This window comes from Chrysochloris asiatica, unplaced genomic scaffold (genome assembly GCF_000296735.1).
Source record: "Chrysochloris asiatica unplaced genomic scaffold, ChrAsi1.0 scaffold00123, whole genome shotgun sequence".
NCBI classification, from domain to species: Eukaryota; Metazoa; Chordata; class Mammalia; order Afrosoricida; family Chrysochloridae; genus Chrysochloris; species Chrysochloris asiatica.
The window spans coordinates 9,970,690-9,989,466 of record NW_006408641.1 but is presented as its reverse complement, the minus strand read 5'-3'; the positions used below and the strand labels follow the sequence as shown (position 1 = coordinate 9,989,466).

At 38.9% G+C, this 18,777-nt stretch overlaps 1 protein-coding gene across 2 annotated transcripts in view; it reads left to right on the top strand.

Annotated features, from left to right (window-relative positions):
* Positions 1-18,777, top strand: part of CLASP1 (cytoplasmic linker associated protein 1) — a 304,172-nt gene that overhangs the window by 101,106 nt on the left and 184,289 nt on the right. Inside the window, exon 9 of one of the 2 annotated variants that reach the window (XM_006868736.1) lies at positions 12,846-12,943. The exons of the other annotated variant lie outside the window; for it this stretch is intronic. Within the exon in view, the coding sequence (XP_006868798.1) occupies positions 12,846-12,943 (98 nt within the window). The remainder of the gene's footprint in view (positions 1-12,845; positions 12,944-18,777) is intronic. 2 annotated transcript variants of the gene reach the window in all.

Genomic DNA, 18,777 nt, shown 5'->3' with positions numbered 1-18,777 from the left:
TTTCTTCCTGTATGAAATTCTTGGTGTCTTCCCACAACTTTGCTGGTCTTTGGTCATTAGTGTCTAATTCATCAAATCTGTTCTTTAGATGATCTCTAAATTCAGGTGAAATATATTCAAGGCCATATTTCAACTCTCGTGAAATTGTTTTAATTTTCTTCAGCTTCAGCCTGAACATGAATATGAACAATTGGTGGTCTGTTCCACCGTGTGCCCTGGCCTTGTTTTGGCTGATGAGATGGAACAGAAGTTTCCATTGTGTCTTCCTACAGGTGTAGTCAGTTTGATTTCTTTGTATTTCATCTGGTCCTCTTTTTGTGTATTGCATTTCCCTTTATATATTGCTCTCCCCATCACTGAGCTAACATGTGTCTGCCCTCCCTACTTTCCCACCCCTAGTAACCATCAGAGAATGTTTCTTTTTGTATGGAACCTTTTTCTTAAGCTTTTACAATAATGGTCTCATTCAATGTTTGTCCTTTTGTGATTGACTAATTTCACTCAACACGTAATGTCCTTTAGGTTCATCCATGTTGTGAGGTGTTTTGCAGATTCATTGTTACTCTTCAAGGTTGCATACTGTTCCATTGTGTGTATGTACCAAAGTTTATTTATCCATTCTTCTGTTGATGGGCACTTTGGCTGTCTCATCTTTTTGATATTGTGAATAGTGCTTTGATGAACATTGGTGTGCATATATTTACTCGTATCCTGACTCATATTTCTTATGGACATATACCATGGAGAGGGATTGTTGGGTCAAAGGTATTTTGATTTTCCACTTTTGTGGAATGCACCATATACTGTTTTCCAGAGTTGTTTAATCATTTTGTAGTCCCAGCAGCACTGTAGGAGGATCCTATAGTCTTTCCATACCCTTGACAGCATTTGTTGATTTCCTTTTGACCTTTTCTGTTAATACTGGTGTGAGGTGATATCTGGTTCTTTTTATTTGCATCCCTCAAATGGCTATTGATTGTGAATATTGCTTCATGCTTGTTGGCTGCCTGAATGTCTTTCTTTGTGAAGTGTCTGTTTATGCCCTGTGCCCATTTTTAAATTGGATTGTTTACCTTTTTCTTGTAAAGGCATTATAATTTTCTATAAATCTAAATATAAGTCCCTTGTCTGATACGGTGGTGCAAAAATTTTCTTTTTACAGGCTGTGGGATCCCATTTAATTTTTTTGGTGAAATCCTTTGATGCACATAAGTTGCTAATATTTAGGAGATCCCAGTCATCTATTTTGTCTTATACTGTTTTTGTGTTTTTTGTAACGTTTGGTAGTGTATGTATGCCAGTTATTAAGAGCCTCTAAGTTTGTCCCTATTTTTCCATTGCTGATCTTTATAAATCTGGATTTTACGTTTAGGTCTTTAATCCATATTGAGTTTGTTTTTGTAAATGGTGAGATACAGGTTCTGTTTCATTCTTTTGCAAATGGATTTCTAGTTTTGCCAACACCATTTAATGTGTTTTGTCCCTTTGTCAAAGATTAGCTGACTATTTGTTGATGGATTTACTTCTTGATTCTCAATTTTGTACCATTAACCTTTGTATCTTTTGTTGTACCAGTACCAGGCTGTTTTGACCACCCTGCCTGTGTAGTATTGGTTGATTATATGGAATGAGAGGCTTCCAAGTTTTTCTTCTTAAGCAATTCTTGCTTATACTTTTTATGTAAAGTTCTTGATCATTTATTCCATGTATTAAGTTGTACTATCTGTGAGAAGGTATATTCTTCCTTTTTTTTTATTCCTTTTTTTTTATTCCATTTTTGTAAATCTCTCTTGGTTTCTTACAGTAAGTGGTGATAAAGTGCTTCCTTGTCTGGTTTCTGTTTGCAAGGGAATGCTTTCAATTTCTCTCCATTGACAATAATATTGGCTTTTGGTTTTGTAGATGCATTCTTAATTATGTTAAGCATTCCTAATTTGTTGAGTGCTTTTATCAAGAATGGGTGTTGGAATTTGTGAAATGTCTTTTTTGAATCATTTGACATGATAATGTGTGGATCTTTCCTTTTTAAATTTATGTGCTGGATTATGTTGATTTTTTAAAAATATTAAACCATCCTTGCATCCTTGGTCATTATGTATTATATTTTTGATATGTTGTTATATGTTTGTTCTAGGATTTGTTGAGAATTTCTGCATCTGTGTTCATGAGGGATATTAGTCTGTGATTTTCTTTTTTAGTGATGTTGTTGCCTGGTTTTACTCCAAGCGTTATGCTTACTTCATAAAATGCATTAGGACTTTTCAATCCTTTTCTAGGCTCTCAAATTGCTTTTGTTGTTGTTTTCAAGTGCTGTCGAGTCAGTTCTGACTCAGAGCTTCCCTGTATTGGGTTTCCGAGGGGCAGTCGGTGGGTTTGAACTGCTAATCCTGTGGTTCACAGTCCAGTGCTGATCCTACAGTGCCACACCAGGAGTCCATGCTTTGCAATAATTTGGGTAAAATTGGTGTCACTTATTCTCTGAATGTTTCATAAAACTCACCAGTAAAGCCATCTTGGCCTGGACTTTAATTTCTTTGGCGTTTTAAAAAAATAACCTGATAATTTCTTCTTTTGTTATAGGTCTGTTCAAGTTTTCTACTTCACTCTATGTTAGTTTAGGTAGGTTGTGTTTTTCTCAAAAATTTTCTATTTTTAGATTTTTATATTTATTGGAGTACAACTCTTCATAGTATTCTGTTACTATCTTTTTAGTTTCCATTCCTTTTGTTTTGACTTCATTCATATCTTTTCTTATGCGTGTTATTTGCATCTTCTCTGTCTTTTCTTTTGATTTGTCAGTGGTTTGTCAGTCTTATTAATCCTTTCAAAGATTGAACATCTTGTTGATTCTTTCCATTGTTTTTCTGTTTTCTAGTTCATTTCTGCTCTAGTCTTTAGTATTTCTTTTTTTCTGGTGATTGTATGCTTACTTTGCTGGTCTTTTTCTAATTTTTCAAAATGTTGTGTTAATGTGTTTTTTTAGATTCTTTCTTCATTTTGGATGTGTGGGTTTATTGCTATAAATTGCCCTCTAAACACATTTTTTTGCCGTGTTCCAAAGGTTTTGGTATGTTGTGTTTTCTGAAAAGGTAGTTTGTTGTATTTTGATGTTTTCTAATTTATTGAGACTTGTTTTGTGGCCTACCTAATCTATGAACTGTTTTGGAGAATGTTCCTTGTGCACTAGTGGAGATTGTGTGTTGTCCTGTTGTTATGTCAAGTGCTCCGTATAAATCTATGGAGGTCAAGCTGATTGTACTTTTTAGTTCCTCTGTGTCTTTGTTGAGTTTTCTTTGGGGTGGTCTGACCTTTTTCGTATGGTTGTATTAAACTTTTCTACTATTTTTGTTGTTGTTGTTAGGTGCTGTCAAGTCAATCCTGACTTCTAGCGACCCCCTGTATGGGTTTGTAGATGCAGCTGGTGTGTTTGGATCTGCCGACCTTGTTGTTTTAAGTCTCTGTTCTTTCTGCAATTTTATTTAACTTTGAATTATGTATTTTGAGACTATTTCCTCTGGAGCATAGGTGTTTGTTATGGTTATATCCTCATGTTCAGTTGACTTTTGATCATGAGATGTTGCCCTTCCTTGTCTCTTATGCTGTTTTTTTTTTTTTTTTTTGCTAAAAGTTTATTTGGTCAGAGATGAATTTGCTAGCCCCCCTACCTCAGTTTTGATTGGTATTAACTTGACATTGGAGTCCTGGTGTGGCACTGTGGGATAAAGCACTGGACTTCAAGGTTGGTTTTTACCACAGATCAGTGGTTTAAAAGGCACCAGCCTCCTTGGAAACCCATTACAGGGTCTCTATGAATTGGAACAGAGTTGACGACACTTACGAACAATAAGAAGCTTGATATATTTTTTCCCATTCTTTAATTTATGGTATATATTTGTCTTTGTTTGTATGTGTTTTTCTTGTAGATAGCATATTGAAGGACCCTATTTTCTTAACCATTCTGCTACTCCTTGTCTCTTGACTGGTGGATTTAATCTATTGACATTCAGCATAATTATTGATAGGTATGAGTTGATTGTAGTCATTTTGCTGGGTTCCCCCTCCTCCACACGTGTGTGTGTGTGTGTGTGTGGGGCGGGGGGAGCATGCTGGTGGTTTCTTTGTTCCGTATGTTTTCCTGTGCTGTGTTGTTTTGTGTGTGTGTGTGTTTTTTTTTTCTTGTCAGTTTCTTCATAGTTTTAATGTTTATAAAATCTTCCTGGAATTTCTTCTTGATTTGATGTGAGGGTGTATTAAATTTCTTTGTGGTGGTAATTGTTGGTAAGTGTTGTTGAGTTGGTTCTGACTCATAGTGACTTTTCATAGGGTTTCCAAGGAGTGGCTGGTGAGTTTGAACCACTGACTGGTGAGTTTGAACCAGTTCCAGGTGACCTTGCGGTCCAGTGTTTATCCTGCAGTGCCACACAAGGAGTCCTTTTTGAGGTTACCCTGTAATGTATTAATTTCTTACCCAATTTAACAATTTCTTATATGTGTTACCTTGATATCTATTTGACTTCCTCGCCATGTGGTATTCTGTAACTGTGCTTCTTTATGCTTTGTAGTTGTCATCACTATAGATTGGTGTCTGATTCTCAGTTTTAAGTCTTGTAGTTTTAGTTTGCTCTGGATACTTCTTTAACTGGATTGAATTCTGGATAGTATACTGTTGAATGGCAGTTGCAGGTTGTTGTCTGTTGTTGTTGGTTATCAGCCCAAGGACTGCCTTTAGTGGGTTTTTTTTTTTATAAAGTTGCTTTGGTTTTTACAAATCCTTTAAATTTCTGTTCATCTGGAAATGTTCTTATTTCTCCGTTGTTTTTGAGAGACAGTTTTGCTGTATATATGATTGCTTGGTTGGCAGTTTTTTCTTTTCATCTTTTTTTATATGCCTCCCTGTTGCCTTCTTGACTGCATGACTTCTGCTGAGAAATCAGAGCTTCATCTTACTGGTTTTCCTTTGTAGGTACTTTATTTTTCTTGAGCTGCTTTTAGGATTCTTTCCTTGTCTTTGAATTTGGAAAGTTTGATTGTGATATGTCTTGGTGATACTCTTTTTGGGTTTGCCCTGTTTGGGGTTTGTTCAGCTTCTTAAATGTTCATCTTCTTATCTTTGAGGATGTTAGGGAAATTTTCTTCCAGCAGCTCTTCTACTACCCTTTTCTGTGGGTTTTCTTTGTGTTTTCCTGTTCTGAAATTTCAGTTTCCCATAGTTTCTTCCTCTTCATGCTCTCCCACACGAATCTTAGGTTTTCTTCAGATTTTTTCATTCTTGTTCTCTGATTGTTCCTTTAACTTTATTAGTGTGGAGAGATTTAATTTCCAGCTCACTGTTTCTGGCTTCCATTGATTCACATCTGTTCCTTGGCCCTTTCAGTGTATTGCCCATTTTTGATGTCTTAGCGTCAGGATTTCGGTTTGCAGTTTTTGTATTGTCTCTAGTGCTTCATTTATTTTGTTTGATTGTACCTGTTGCACTTTTCTGAATTCTTCCTGGTTTTCTTTGGTCTTTCTGTCAATAGCTTGAAGGTACCTAAGTATTATTTTCCTGAGATCCTTATTAGGTAGTCTCAGTGCCTCTTATTCTTGCAAAACACTTTCTGACTATGCTTCTTGGTTGTTTGTATAGCTTGTCTGTCTTGCTTCTTCATGTGAAAAGTCATTTTCTGCCTTTTTTGGGACTGTGTTTTTGTTGCATTTGTATTAAGTTGATGAATGTATGTTGGTGTATTGTTAGGCACGCACCCGCTGCTTCCTGGTGGGTGTGATCAGGAGATGAGCTTGTGTGCCATTTGCTGTTTGCTGTTGGTACAGTTACATTCAAAGTGGATTTAGTTGATGTTGGTTGTAGTTGCTGATCTGGTGTATAGCAGCCGGTATTGGCTCTTGCCCAACTGGTAGGACTGTGGAGGGTATTGTTGTGGCTTGACTGTATGACTACAATTGATGTCTCCATTCATGTCAGGCCAGAAGAAGGGAAACAAACAAGCCAACAAGCCAGCCAACACAGCGGAAAAAAAAAAAGTCCTTGTCTTTCTCTCTACCCATAAGCAGTATACTGCGCCACCTGCCTGCCTCTTGCCCTTACAGTCTTCTGAGAAAGTTCAAGATGGCCATGCTGTTCCTTTGTGTCTGCACAAATCACCCCCCCTTTCTTTCTTTTTTTTTCCCCTATACCCCATGCATTCGGTTTAGCTACTGCTCCTAGTGAGAGTTGTCCAGGGCTGGGGCTGGCCAGTATCCATATCTTGCAGATTTGGAGTTGGGCCTGTTCTGGTGGTTTTTTTGTTGATAGCCCCTCCCTGGAGTGTACAACTTAGTTTTCTACCTCTGAGTGACTCCTACCAGCTGGAAAGCTTGACATTTATTTGTTAGAGGCGTATGCTGGTGAAGACCTACCTTGTGTCAGGTTACCAGAGTAGTGTGAAGAACTAGAGGTAAAAAAGAAATTGTAAAATCACACCTTTTTCTCTCAGAGCTACTGGTAGGTTTCTGCAGCATGAATATTTTCTCATCTTTGAAGCCATTCACAAACTCTCAGGCTCAGGATGACTGGCAGATCCTGTCTCCATCGGCTGCCACTGCTCATACGTCACTTCACATTCTGCGTCCTCTCAACTCTCTCTCCCAGTAAGCACTTGATCCACTTTTCTATCCCTTCCTCTGAAACTCAGAGTTCCAGGACTGTCCTCTGCATCTGTTTCCTAAATTTTCTGTATCCTTACTGCAGACGGTCCAAACAGTCTTTCTGCCTTGTCTTCCATCTTGCCTTACCCGCCCCTTGCCTACTCTTCTTGAGCATCAGGACTATGACTTGGTCTTTCTCATCTCGGCGCCTCATTAGCTGTACCCCTAGGCTTTGTCTTTTTAGCTCTCCTGATGGTCACAGTACCCGGGCTGTGTGCCAGGCAGCAGGGCCCACACAGCAGGTCTGGTTGATAAGAGCCTTTCATTCCTGATATGTCACACACTGCCAGCTTACAATCTGATTTTGGTCTACAGATTGATGTGGTTATGTGTGTGTATTTATGCAAATATTTTAATTTTCCACTTTGTGTTTGAGTGAGTCCAAGTTTGGAGATCCGTATTTTGACTTCTTTTGAGAACGTAGATCTGGCAGAGCTGGCCTGTATTCCTCCATGTCTGAGTGGTGGCCACAGCCTTGCTGACTAAGCTTGTACTGTGCCAGGCTCCTGGCACTCATCACCTATACCCAGGATACTTTACTTACTGGGTATGTCATTTACCTGGTCTGGATAGTGTTTTCAAAAGGTACTCAAATATTTATTCATTGAATACATTATTTCTTTGAATCTTTATTGTTGTTGTTGTTAAGTGCCATTTTGTCGGTTCCTACTCATAGCTACCCTGTATAGGGTTTCCATGGAGTGGCTAGTGAGCTTGAACTGCTGACCTTGCAGTTCAAATCGACCTTGCATTCCAGTGCATTATCCCACAACACCACACCAGGACTCTTCATGGTATCCCTCAATTTATAGAGGAGGAAACAAGAGACCAATAGAGTTCAAGTAATATGTCTAAGGTTAGTTTCTCAATGATCATGTAGGTATAAATTCACATCAGTTCTTTGACTCTAAAGCCTAGTAACTTTTCAGTGGAGTCTCTTAAACTATTTATAACCCAGACTTTCTGAGTTGTTGTTATTAGGTGCCATTGAGTCATTTCCAACTCATCGTGATGCTATGCACAACAGACGGACGCATTCCCTGGGCCTGTGCCATCCTCACAGTTGTGTAGTTTCACTTGAGCACATTGCTCCTGTCCATCTGGTTGGGGAGTTTCCTTTTTGCTGACCCTCCACTTAACCAAATATGATGTCTTTCTCCAGGGACTGATACCTCCTGATAACGTATCTGAAGTATAAGAGACAAAGTCTTAACATCCTGGTTTTTCAAAGGACCATTCTGGTTTTACTTCTTCCAAGATAGATTTGCTTGTTCTTTTGTCATTCCGTGATATTTTCAATATTTATCTCTGACACCATAGTGCAAATGCATCATTTTTTCTCCAGTTTTCCTTATTATATACCTGTGGCCAACTTTCACATGCATGAGGCAATTGAAAATACCATGGCTTAGATGAGAAGCACTTTAGTCCTCAAACTGATATCTGTGCTCTTTGAACACTCTCAAGAGGTCTGTTGACGCAGATTTGCCTAATGCAATGTCATTTGATTTCTTGATTGCTCCTCCTATGAGTGTTGATTTTGGATCCAAACAAAATGACATTTTAAATCTTTTCTCCATTTATCATGTTGTTATTTATTGGTCCAGTGGTGAGGATTTTTGTTTTCTTTACATTGAGGTGCTGTTAACACTGAAGGCTGTAGTCTTTGATCTCCATCAGTAAGTATTTTAAGTCCTCTTTTGTGTATTCCATCTGGTGAGGCCCATGTGTTTAGAAAAGGTATTTGCAATGAATAAGTTGTTGGTCTTGTAAAATTCTATCATGTAATCTCCAGTATTATTTCTGTTACCAAGGCCATATTTTACAACTACTGATGCTTCCTCTTTGTTTCTAGCCTTCGCATTCCAATAGCAGTAATTATCAATACATCTTGATTGCATGTTTGATCAATTTCACACTGAAGTATTTGGTGTTGTCTTTGTTGTTGAGGGCTGTCAAGTCATATAGTGACCTTGTCTCTGAGGAGCGACTGGTGAGCTTGAACCACTGACCTTGTGGTTCAAACTGACCACTTTGCAGTTCAATCCTACCTTGCAGTCCAGTGCATGAACCCACAGAATTATTTCATTTAGTCATCACTGATTATAGTGGTTGGTGTGTTAAATTTAATAATAGTGGTACTAACTGGTACTACTTGTAGATAATATGAATATTGTTCTATCACTGACAGTATTGTACTTCAAGATGTTCTTTTTGATTATGAATGCTAAGTCACTCCTTGATTTTGTTGTTTGCAGCATATTATACCATTAATGCTTATGACTCATTGTATGGCTCTTTAGAATATGGACTGGACTGTGAATAGCAAGGTCGGTAGTTCAAGCCCACCAGCTGCTCCTTAGCAATCCTATACAGGGTTGCTATGAGGACTTAACAGCAACAACAACATTAATGTTAGGATATGGACCTTTATGCATTCTATTTTTTTTTTTTTTTAATGTTTTATTGTGAATTACATGATAGTTTACATGAGAGAACTTTAGTTTTACATTCATTCCATCGTATATCATTTCATTGCCATGGTTCCATTCCCCTCCATGCATCATCAACCGACCAAAGGGTATATCCTAGAAACCCACCCCCTACACTCCAACCCCCACCCCCACCCTCCAAGTCTTCGGCCCACTCCATTTCATTTTTGAGAACTTCCAATTTTCCAGGATTTATTCTTGGTACATTCTGTGTTGTAATTATTAATGGATGTAGCAAATGAAGGTCCCAAAAGCTTTAATCTCATTTGTAACATCATGGTCAACTCTGCTTGGAGGAGGCAGCTCTTCCTCCAGTGACATTTTGATTGACTTCCATCCTGAGAGGCTCATCTTCTCGCACTATCTGACACTATTCTGGCACTGTTCATAATATTTTCATCTTCTGGCACTATATCTGACACTGTTCTGCTGCTATTCTTCAGATTTTTATGGCTAAGTATTCAGAAATAGTTAGTTATCTCTCTTACTTCCTTTGCTGTCATAGTGTGAAGCTCTGCTGAACCCTATCCATCATTATTGACCCTGCTGGGTGTGAGGCTTAGCTTCCAGCATCATAGCTACATATAAATCTCCACAGCAATACAAAGAAACAGATGAATGGAAGACTTTCTAATTAGCTGATTATATGCATATTGATTATTGTTTAATACAGTCATCCAGTATGATTTACTAGTAGCAGATGTTATCACTAGAAAATAAATTAAGGTGGTGGTTTAACTAACATTATTCAAATCGTAGTAGCACTCCAAAATTTTTGTGAAAGATAAATACTTAAGGTCAGCAATTCGAAACTGCCAGCTGTTCCACAGGAGAAAGATGAGGCTTTCTGCTCCTGTAAAAATTTACAGCCTCAGAAACTCTGTACCAGGGTCGCTATGAGTTGGAACCGATTCCACGGCACATAACCATCACCACCACCAATATCACAAAGGGTTCTTTCCCCAAATAAACTGATAAAGGTTCTGGTTGACTACATAATATGTCTTGAGTTGTAGAATAAGCACTGAACTGCTAACCACAGAGTTGGCGGTTCAGATCAGCCAGTTGCTCCTTATTGTTAAATGGTGTTGAATCGGTTCCAACTCATTGTGACCCTGTATAGGGTTTCCAAGGAGCGGTTTGTGTATTTGAATCACCAATCTTGTGGTTAGCAATCCATTGCTTAACCAGCAGTGTCAAACCAGGATTATAGCCACTTCTTAGAAACCTTATGTTGTTGTTGAGTGCCGTCGAGTCGATTCTGACACTTAGAGTCTGTATAGGGTTTCCAAGGAGCAGCTAGTGAGCTTGAACCACCGACCTTGCAATTCAAACGACTTTGCAGTCTGATGCATTAGACCACAGCGCCACACCAGGACTCAAGAAGCCTTATACAGGGTCACTATTAGTTGGAACCAACTTGATGGTACTTAACAAGAAGAACAACCTTTCCTTCCTATTCTACCTCATTGCTATTCAAGCCCTTCATTCCACTCTAAAAAAATCCCCCTCCTGTATTATTTTGCAAAAATTTAAACGTATGGAAAAATGGAAAGGCATGTTGTTAGGTGCCATTGAATCTGTTCCGACTCAGCGACCTGATGCACAACAGAACGGAATTCTGCTGAGTCCTATCCCATCCTCATAATGTTTGCTGTACTTAAGACCAGTGTCGCTCTCACTGTGTCAGTCCATCTCATTGAGGGTCTTCCTCTTTCTCGGATCCTCCACTTTATCAAGTATGTTGTAATTCTCCAGGAATTGGTCCATCTTGATAGCATATGAGCAATACGTTTTGCCATCCTCACTTCTAAGGAGAATTCTGGGTACTTCTTCCAGAACAGATTTGTTTGCTCTTTGGCAACTCATGGTACTTTGAATATTCTTGGTCAGAACCATAATTCAATTGCATTGAATCTTCTGTGGTCTTCCCTTTTCATTGTCCAACTTTTACTTGCTTAATAGACAATTGAAAATACCATGGCAGGGTCAAGCACACCATAGTTCTCAAAGTGACATTTTGCCCTTAACATTTTAAAGAGGTTGTATGTAGCAGGTTTGCCTAATGATTTTCTTGACTGCTGTAAGTCCAAGCAAAATGAAGTCTCTGGAAACGTCAATCTTTTTTTTCTTCCATTTACCACGATGTTATTTATTGGTCCCTTCGTAAAGGTTTTCTTTCTCTTTATGTTGTGGTGTACTCCATACTGAATATTTTTATTTTCAAAGGCATGTATAGTGAGTATCTTATTATCAGGTAGCTTATTTGATTATTTTTCTATATGTGTACAAAGGTTCTCTGGTGGCACAGTGTGTTTAGTGTTGGACTGCTGATTGCAATGACAGTGCTTTAAACCGACCAGCTGCTCTGCAGAGAAAGATGAGGCTGTTTGCTTCCATAAAGATTCAGTCTTGAGAAACCCCATGGAGCAGTTGTACTCTGTCTGATAGGGTTGGTATGAGTCAGAATCAACTTGATGGCAATGAGTTTGTTTTTATTTTATGTATGTATACACATACACACACACACACACACACACACACACACACACAATTTTTGTAAGCAGATGCAATTGAAAATAACTTGTAGAAAGTTCATGGTTCAAACTCACCAGCTGCTCCTCAGAAACCTTATTCAGGGTCACTATGAGTTGGAACCTACTCGACAGCATGTAACAACAACAATCATGATGTTTTGCCTCCTAATGATATTTTCTTATATTCCTATAACCATTGTCATTTTTCCACCAAAGAACTTGGACATGCCTACAGTGGTACTGTTTAATATACAATCCATATACCAGTTTCTCTTAAGGGTTTTTTTGTTTTTTTTTTTCCAATGCTTCCTTTAAAGCCTTTTTATTTTGCAAATTTTAAAAGTATGTGTCTTACTCACCTTGCTGACTTGTTTTTTTGGCAGCACATGCCCTGCATCTCTGCCTTCACGCCTTTGCATAGCTGTGCCTCTGTGTGCAATTTTGTCTCTTTCTTTCTTTACCTGGTGAAACTCTGTCCTTTCAAGCTCATTTTAAGAGATTTTTTCCTCTTCCATAAAATATTTGCTGACGTGCCCTGATATGATTGCTCTCTCTTAAATTGTGGGAGCTCTTTATATTAAGTACCTATTACATCCTATCCTGACTTATGTTTAGAATTTATGTACTTTTTTATCTCCTTTAAAATTTTTTTTTTATTTTTATAGCTATGATCGTCTTGAATATAGGGCTTTCGTATAGCTTGCCCTACCCATTTTTGTTGCTCAGTAAGGATTTGTGTAGTTGAGCGTAATCCAGAATGTGCTGCTTGGTCTTTTATTTGTAGTATAGTTGATTTATTTGTAGTGTGTTTTCTATTTGGGAAAGATGGTCTGAAAATTCTGTGTTCTGACATCATACTATAAAGAATGGAAAGATCTAAGAGACGGACGTTAGCATTTAGGCAGGAATAGGAACCCTAATTTTTTCTACCCTTTGGAATTTAGTTACTAGAGTAAAAAGTCTCAAACATGACTTTAGTCAAATGTATGTAAGGGATTATATTTGCAGTTGCATTGGTAGCTGTGGTGCTAAACATGGGAGGGGATGGGAGCGCATGGCCTGCTGTGTCTCAGCAGGAAGTCTTGTGGAGGAACCCAGAGCAGATGTGTAAGATTTCTTCTTTTACACTTAGGTTCGAGATGCAGCAATAAACAGCTTAGTGGAAATTTACAGACATGTAGGAGAACGTGTGAGGGCAGATCTCAGTAAAAAAGGATTGCCACAGTCTCGGTAAGTTCTCTTTATCCCCAATTTTTTTCCACCTAATACTTTGATTTACATTACTGTTACCTTTTTGGTGTAAATTTGCTTAAAATGTGTTGGTGACTGGAGAGCTTGTTTGGATCAGATGTCAGGTGCACTGCCACCCCCATTCCAATTTTTCAAAAGTAAAACAGATGCATTAAATATCTATTACATCCTGTACTGGATTAAATTTAGAATTTATGGACCTAGACATCTAGATGGGCCCAGTGGTATGTCCTTGCTTTAGATGATTGCCAAGTATTTTTTTATTGCCAAGTATTTAACTGTGAAGCATCTGGTTTGTTTGAACAGCCAGCTTTTGAGTTAGCAACCCAATGCTTAACCATTGTGCCACTAGGTCTCCCTTTGATGCCATAGGACCCAACAGTTCTACAGATGGTTAGATAGATAGATAGATAGATAGATAGATAGATAGATAGACAGATAGATAGATAAAAGAACTGAGAGCCGAAACTCATTCAGGCACAGGCATATATGCGTGTGTAACAGAGACATGAGTAAACCAGTTGAGATAATCTATAAAACTGACCCTGAGTCAGAGTAAAGTGGGATGAAGTACTGACACTAACACATGCTATGGTGTTGATGAACCTACATGCTGCTAAGTGATAGAAGGCAGACACAGAAGACCACGTAGTATATGAGTCCATGTGTATGGATTATCAGAATAAATCAATCCATATAGACAGAATGTTGATTGAATGTTTGCCAGGGACTGGGGACATGGTAAGGGGAGAATAGAGAGAAATTGCTTAATTGGTAAAGGGTTCTAATTTTTGGTAATTGGAAGGATTTTGAGCCTGGAGAGAGGTGGTGAGTGCACAACATTGAGAATAACTAAATGCCACTGCTTTGTTCACTTTAATATCAATTACATTTTATGTGAATTTTACCTTATTTTAAAAATAAAAATGTAGTTAGAAAAATCAATGCATATAGAGTCATATCCTCTATACACACAGCACCTAGTATAGTAAGTTCTTAGAATATATTTGTTTGAATGAATGGAGCCTTTGTGGAATAAGTTTGGATAAGACTATATAAGATTGAGTCTGGAAAACATCACTAAAATGCTTGCTTGCTGTTTAGTCATGTTAAATTAATCTCAAGGGTCAGTGGAAAGGGGATAGATAGATGTCTTATCACACCAGTGACAGTCGGAGTCCAAAAATGCCCCATTGTTACAGTCAGATTTAAAAAAGAATGAAAAACTGGTCATCACTAATTTATATTGTGATAAAATGATGGTGACAGTGAATTTAAACCTTTTGTCCCAGTCTGTACCTTTCAGTGCGAAGAGAAAGTCATGTGACAGTGTATGTAGAAAGGTAGTGCTGGAGTGGGCGCAAACAGTCTGCCTGTCATTATGCCCAGAGAAATGAAGCGGCTTTTGCGAGAGGACACAGCTAGTAGGAGTCAGAGCTAAGGTCGAGTTCTGGCTCGGTCCTGTCTGATGAAAGGAGAGTTTACAGAGCACTGGGCATCTAGTTACGGGGTGGCATATTGACGTATATGGAATATCCGTCATGATGCCCCTTCGCTTCTTTCCTCAAGTGCTTGTGACAGAAGAGAGGCTTCTACCCTCCAAGTGGTGGCTTCATGGGTGACTGTTAGGGGGTCTGTGTCTGTGTTATCAAAGAACACTGACCCCGTGTCGTTCTCATCATGACACCTGTGCTGCATACAAGATGCAGAGATGGGAGGAAAACTGCTTTTCATGCTTTGAAGATAGGTAATCTCTGAATTTGTGTTTGTATTTTATGAGCCTCAGATGAGAACACTTGTTGTTGCTAAGTGCTGTTGAGTCGGTTCCGACTCATAGCTGCCCTGTATAGAGTTTCTGTGTATAGGGTTTCTGAGGCTGTCCATCTTTGTTGAAGCAGAACATTTCATCTTTCTCCCGTGGAGCGCCTGTCAAGTGCTTATTGTATGGAGCCACTTTGCTCCCATGAGAACACTTAGAAGACAAAAATATCAAACATTAGGGAAATGAAACATGAGGGGAGTTGGGGGCCCCAGATGAGCAGGACAAGCAGAGGCTTCAGAGAGAGGGCTATGTGATGAGGACATCACCATCCCTTTGGGAAAGCAGGCCTGCTTTTCCAGGGATGGTCTTTCCCCATGCTGTATGGCTAATTATCATACACAATGAGAGTCCTGTGTGATGTTGCAAGATTCCTCCAGCAGACTAACAGAACCAGGGACAGTAAATGAAACTGAGATCAAGAGAGGCGAGTGTGCAGAAAAGAGCTAACATAGCAGACCTGAGACTTCCTGTTTTGAGAAGGTACTGTTTGTAAGGTTGGCCTTTGTCTGATGTTTGAAATTTTGGATTTCAGAAGATTTCCTGCAATTCCCAAAACTAATATGTAACTCATAGTGCCCAAAATGTTTGTGTAAATGAGTTGATTTATGCTGAACACTTCCTTTTCTTGTGGAGTCTAGAATTTGGGGGTGGTGCCAGAAGGAGGTGCAATAAGAATCCCGGGCACTGGGGCTCCAGTGAGCTTTACTGGCAGACAGCATTTCACACATGCCATCACAAACTCATTACTAGGGGAGTTTAGCATATCTTATGTAAATATTGTAGTCCTCTTGTGGTGCTGTAGGATAAGCACTGGACTGCTAACTGCATGCTTGGCGTTTCAGATCTGCTAGTTGCTCTACAGCACTTAACAACAACAACAACAACAACAACAGCAGCAGGTGAATACTAGGAGAGGATTCTTGGAAGGCCTCCCCCTCGTCTCCTCTGGATTTCACCTGTGCACCTTTTCTCTTTGCTGTTGATATCCATTTGCTGCAGCAAAATAGAACTGTAGACATGACTCTTAACTGAATCGTGTAGTTGTACGAGCAAATTATCAACCTCAGGTTGATTGTGGAGACTCCCAAAGGAAGCTAATGCCAGACCTGGGGCAAAAACCTTAGCTTTGTAAGCTAAAATGCAAGTGTGTGTCTCTCCCTATCTGGAGCAAAGCCAAGTAATAAAAATTGGAAGATGGATGCAAACTATTGCAGTGTTCTAATAGACTATGTGTACATGAGTCTCCACCACCTGACACCTGAAAAAATAGTTAGTGCCTCGCTACCCTGACCTGGAGTCCTGGTGTGGTGCTGTGGGTTAATGTGCCAGACTACAAAGCTGTTTGAACTGCAGTGTTGGCAGTTCAAGCTCACCAACTGCTCCTTGGAAATCATATACAGGGTCGCTATGGGTTGGAATTGACTCGACGGCACTTCACACAAACAGCAACCCTGACCTAGTGCTCTGAAAGAGAAATCATGGTACAAAGTCCTGGATCGAGTGAGTGAAAAAATGTGGAACAGAAATCAAACCATAAAAAAGACCAGTAGGTTGAATTCAGTCTGGTGAAATCCCTGTGACTGGTGTCCTTGTCACCCTTCAGGTCTGGAACTGAACCCACCTCTGTGGCTCAGTATTTGGCCAAACAATAGAAAGGTCTACAAGGGAAGCAGTAACACGAGTGAGGTCTGCACACCTTAGAATAAGCAACCATTTAAGATCAAAAGGGCAGCATTTAGCCAAGGCCAAAGTTATGAAGGGCTAGGAAAGAAGGAGGAATAGAAACAAGAAACACAGGGAGAAAGTGGGATAAGTTCTGGTACATTGAGGGACATGAAACAAAATCTGTATTAATTGTTGTAAAGGACAGGATAACTTTAAAATAAAAAAATGTAGGTTTAATACAAAATAACAGGAAAATACCAAATGACTACTTAGAGTAAAATGTGAGCCTCAAAGAAATGTCAGTTTCATAAAAATCTATCTTTCTTGGTTTTTAAATTCAAACTCCTTATGAGAGCTTAAAATACTTACTGATGAAGACCACAGCCTCATTCTGGGTTACATCTCAATGTAAAGAAGACAGAAATCCTCACCACTGGACCAATAAACAGCATGTATATAAATGGAGACAATATTGAAGTTATTAAAGACTTCATTTTGTTCAAATCAGTCATCAGTACTCATGGAAGCAGAGGTCAAGAAATCAGACGACATATTACATTAGGCAGATCTGCTGTAAAAGACCTCTTTAAAGTGCTCAAGAGCAAAGATGCCAGTTTGAGCAGTAAAGTGTCTGACCGAAGCCATAGTGTTTTCAGTAACTTCATATGCATGTGAAAGTTGAACAGTGAATAAGAAGACTGTAAAAGAATTGATGTGTTTGAGTTAATGATGATGGAGGAGAATATTGAAAGTACCATGGACAAATTTTGTGTTGGAAGTACAGCTAGAGTGATTGCTCCTTGGAAGCTAGGGATGGCCACTATATACTTATATCCATTTAGCCCATGCATACCTCCCTAAGTCTTCCCTTCTCTTCATTGTTCTTCTGCCACCATCCCTCTTTTTGTGTATTACCCTCATTGTATATTGCCTTCCCTGGTCACCCCAGCTAACATGCCAAACTAGTTAATCTTCTGGTCAGTGAATTACTCTCTCCTCCTTCCCACCCTTGATAACTATCAAAGAATGTTTCTTTTATCATGGAAACATTTTCTTAAGTGTTTACGATAATGGTCTCTATCTATATAAATACATGGTATTTATCTTTTGTGATTGACTAATTTCACTCAACATAATGTGTATGTGTGCCAATTATTAGAGCCCCTCCAGTTTCATATTTGTCATGAAGTGTTTAGCAGATTCATTTTTATTCTTCAAGCTTGCATACTATTGTGTGTATATACCAAAGCTTATTTATCCATTTTTCCATTGATGGGCACTTAGGCCGTCTCTTTATTTCTTTACTATTGTGACTAATGCTACAATGAACATTGGTGTGCATGTATCTACTCATATACTGGCTCATGTTTCTTGTGGCTATATACCAAGTAGGGGGATTGCTTGGTCACATTTCTAATTCCAGCTTTCTGAGGAAGTGCCATGCCATTTTACAGTCCCACCAGTGATGTAGGAAAGCCCCGGTCTCTCCACACCCTTCACTAGGATTTGTTGTTCAATGGTTTTTTTGACTTCACTGTTATTGCTGGTGTGAGATGACATTTCATTACTGTTTTCATTTGCATCGCTAATGGCTAATGGTCATCTTCCTTGGTGAAGTGCCTGTTTATGTCCTGTGCCCATTTTTAGTTTAAGTTGTTTGTCTGTTTCTTGTAGAGGTTTTGTAGTTTTCTATAAATTTTAGAGATTAGTCGCTTGTCTGATATGTCATTGCAAAACTTTTTTATCCCAGTCTATGGACTCTCTTTTTACTCTTGGCAAAATCTTTTGATGCACATAGGTTTTAAATTTTAGTATGTCCCAGTCATCTGTTTTGTCCTTTACTGCTTGTGTGTATTTTGTAATGTTCGGCAGTGTGTTTTTTTCATAGGTGTCCTGGTGTGGGACTCTGGGTTTATGCGCTGGACTGTAAAGTAGGCTTCAACTGCAAGGGTTCACCAGCCACTCTTTGGAAACTATGCAGGGTCACTATGGGTTGGAAGTGACTTGACGTCACTTAACAACAACAGCAACCATTTTTTCATTGATGATCTTTATATGTTTAGGTTTTTAATCCATATTAAGTCATTCTCCCCTCTATGTACCATCCATACCAAGGCTTGGATCAGGCGCACCTTAGTTCTCAAGCTGACATCTTTGCTCTTCAACACTTTAAAAAGTTCTTGTGCAGCAGATTTGCTGACAGTGAATAAGGAAGACTGTAGAAGGTGCTTTTGAGTAATGGTGTTGGAGGAGAATATTGAAAGTGCCATGGGCTGCCAAAAGAACCAACAGATCTGTGTTGGAAGAAGTGCAGCCAGAGTGCTTC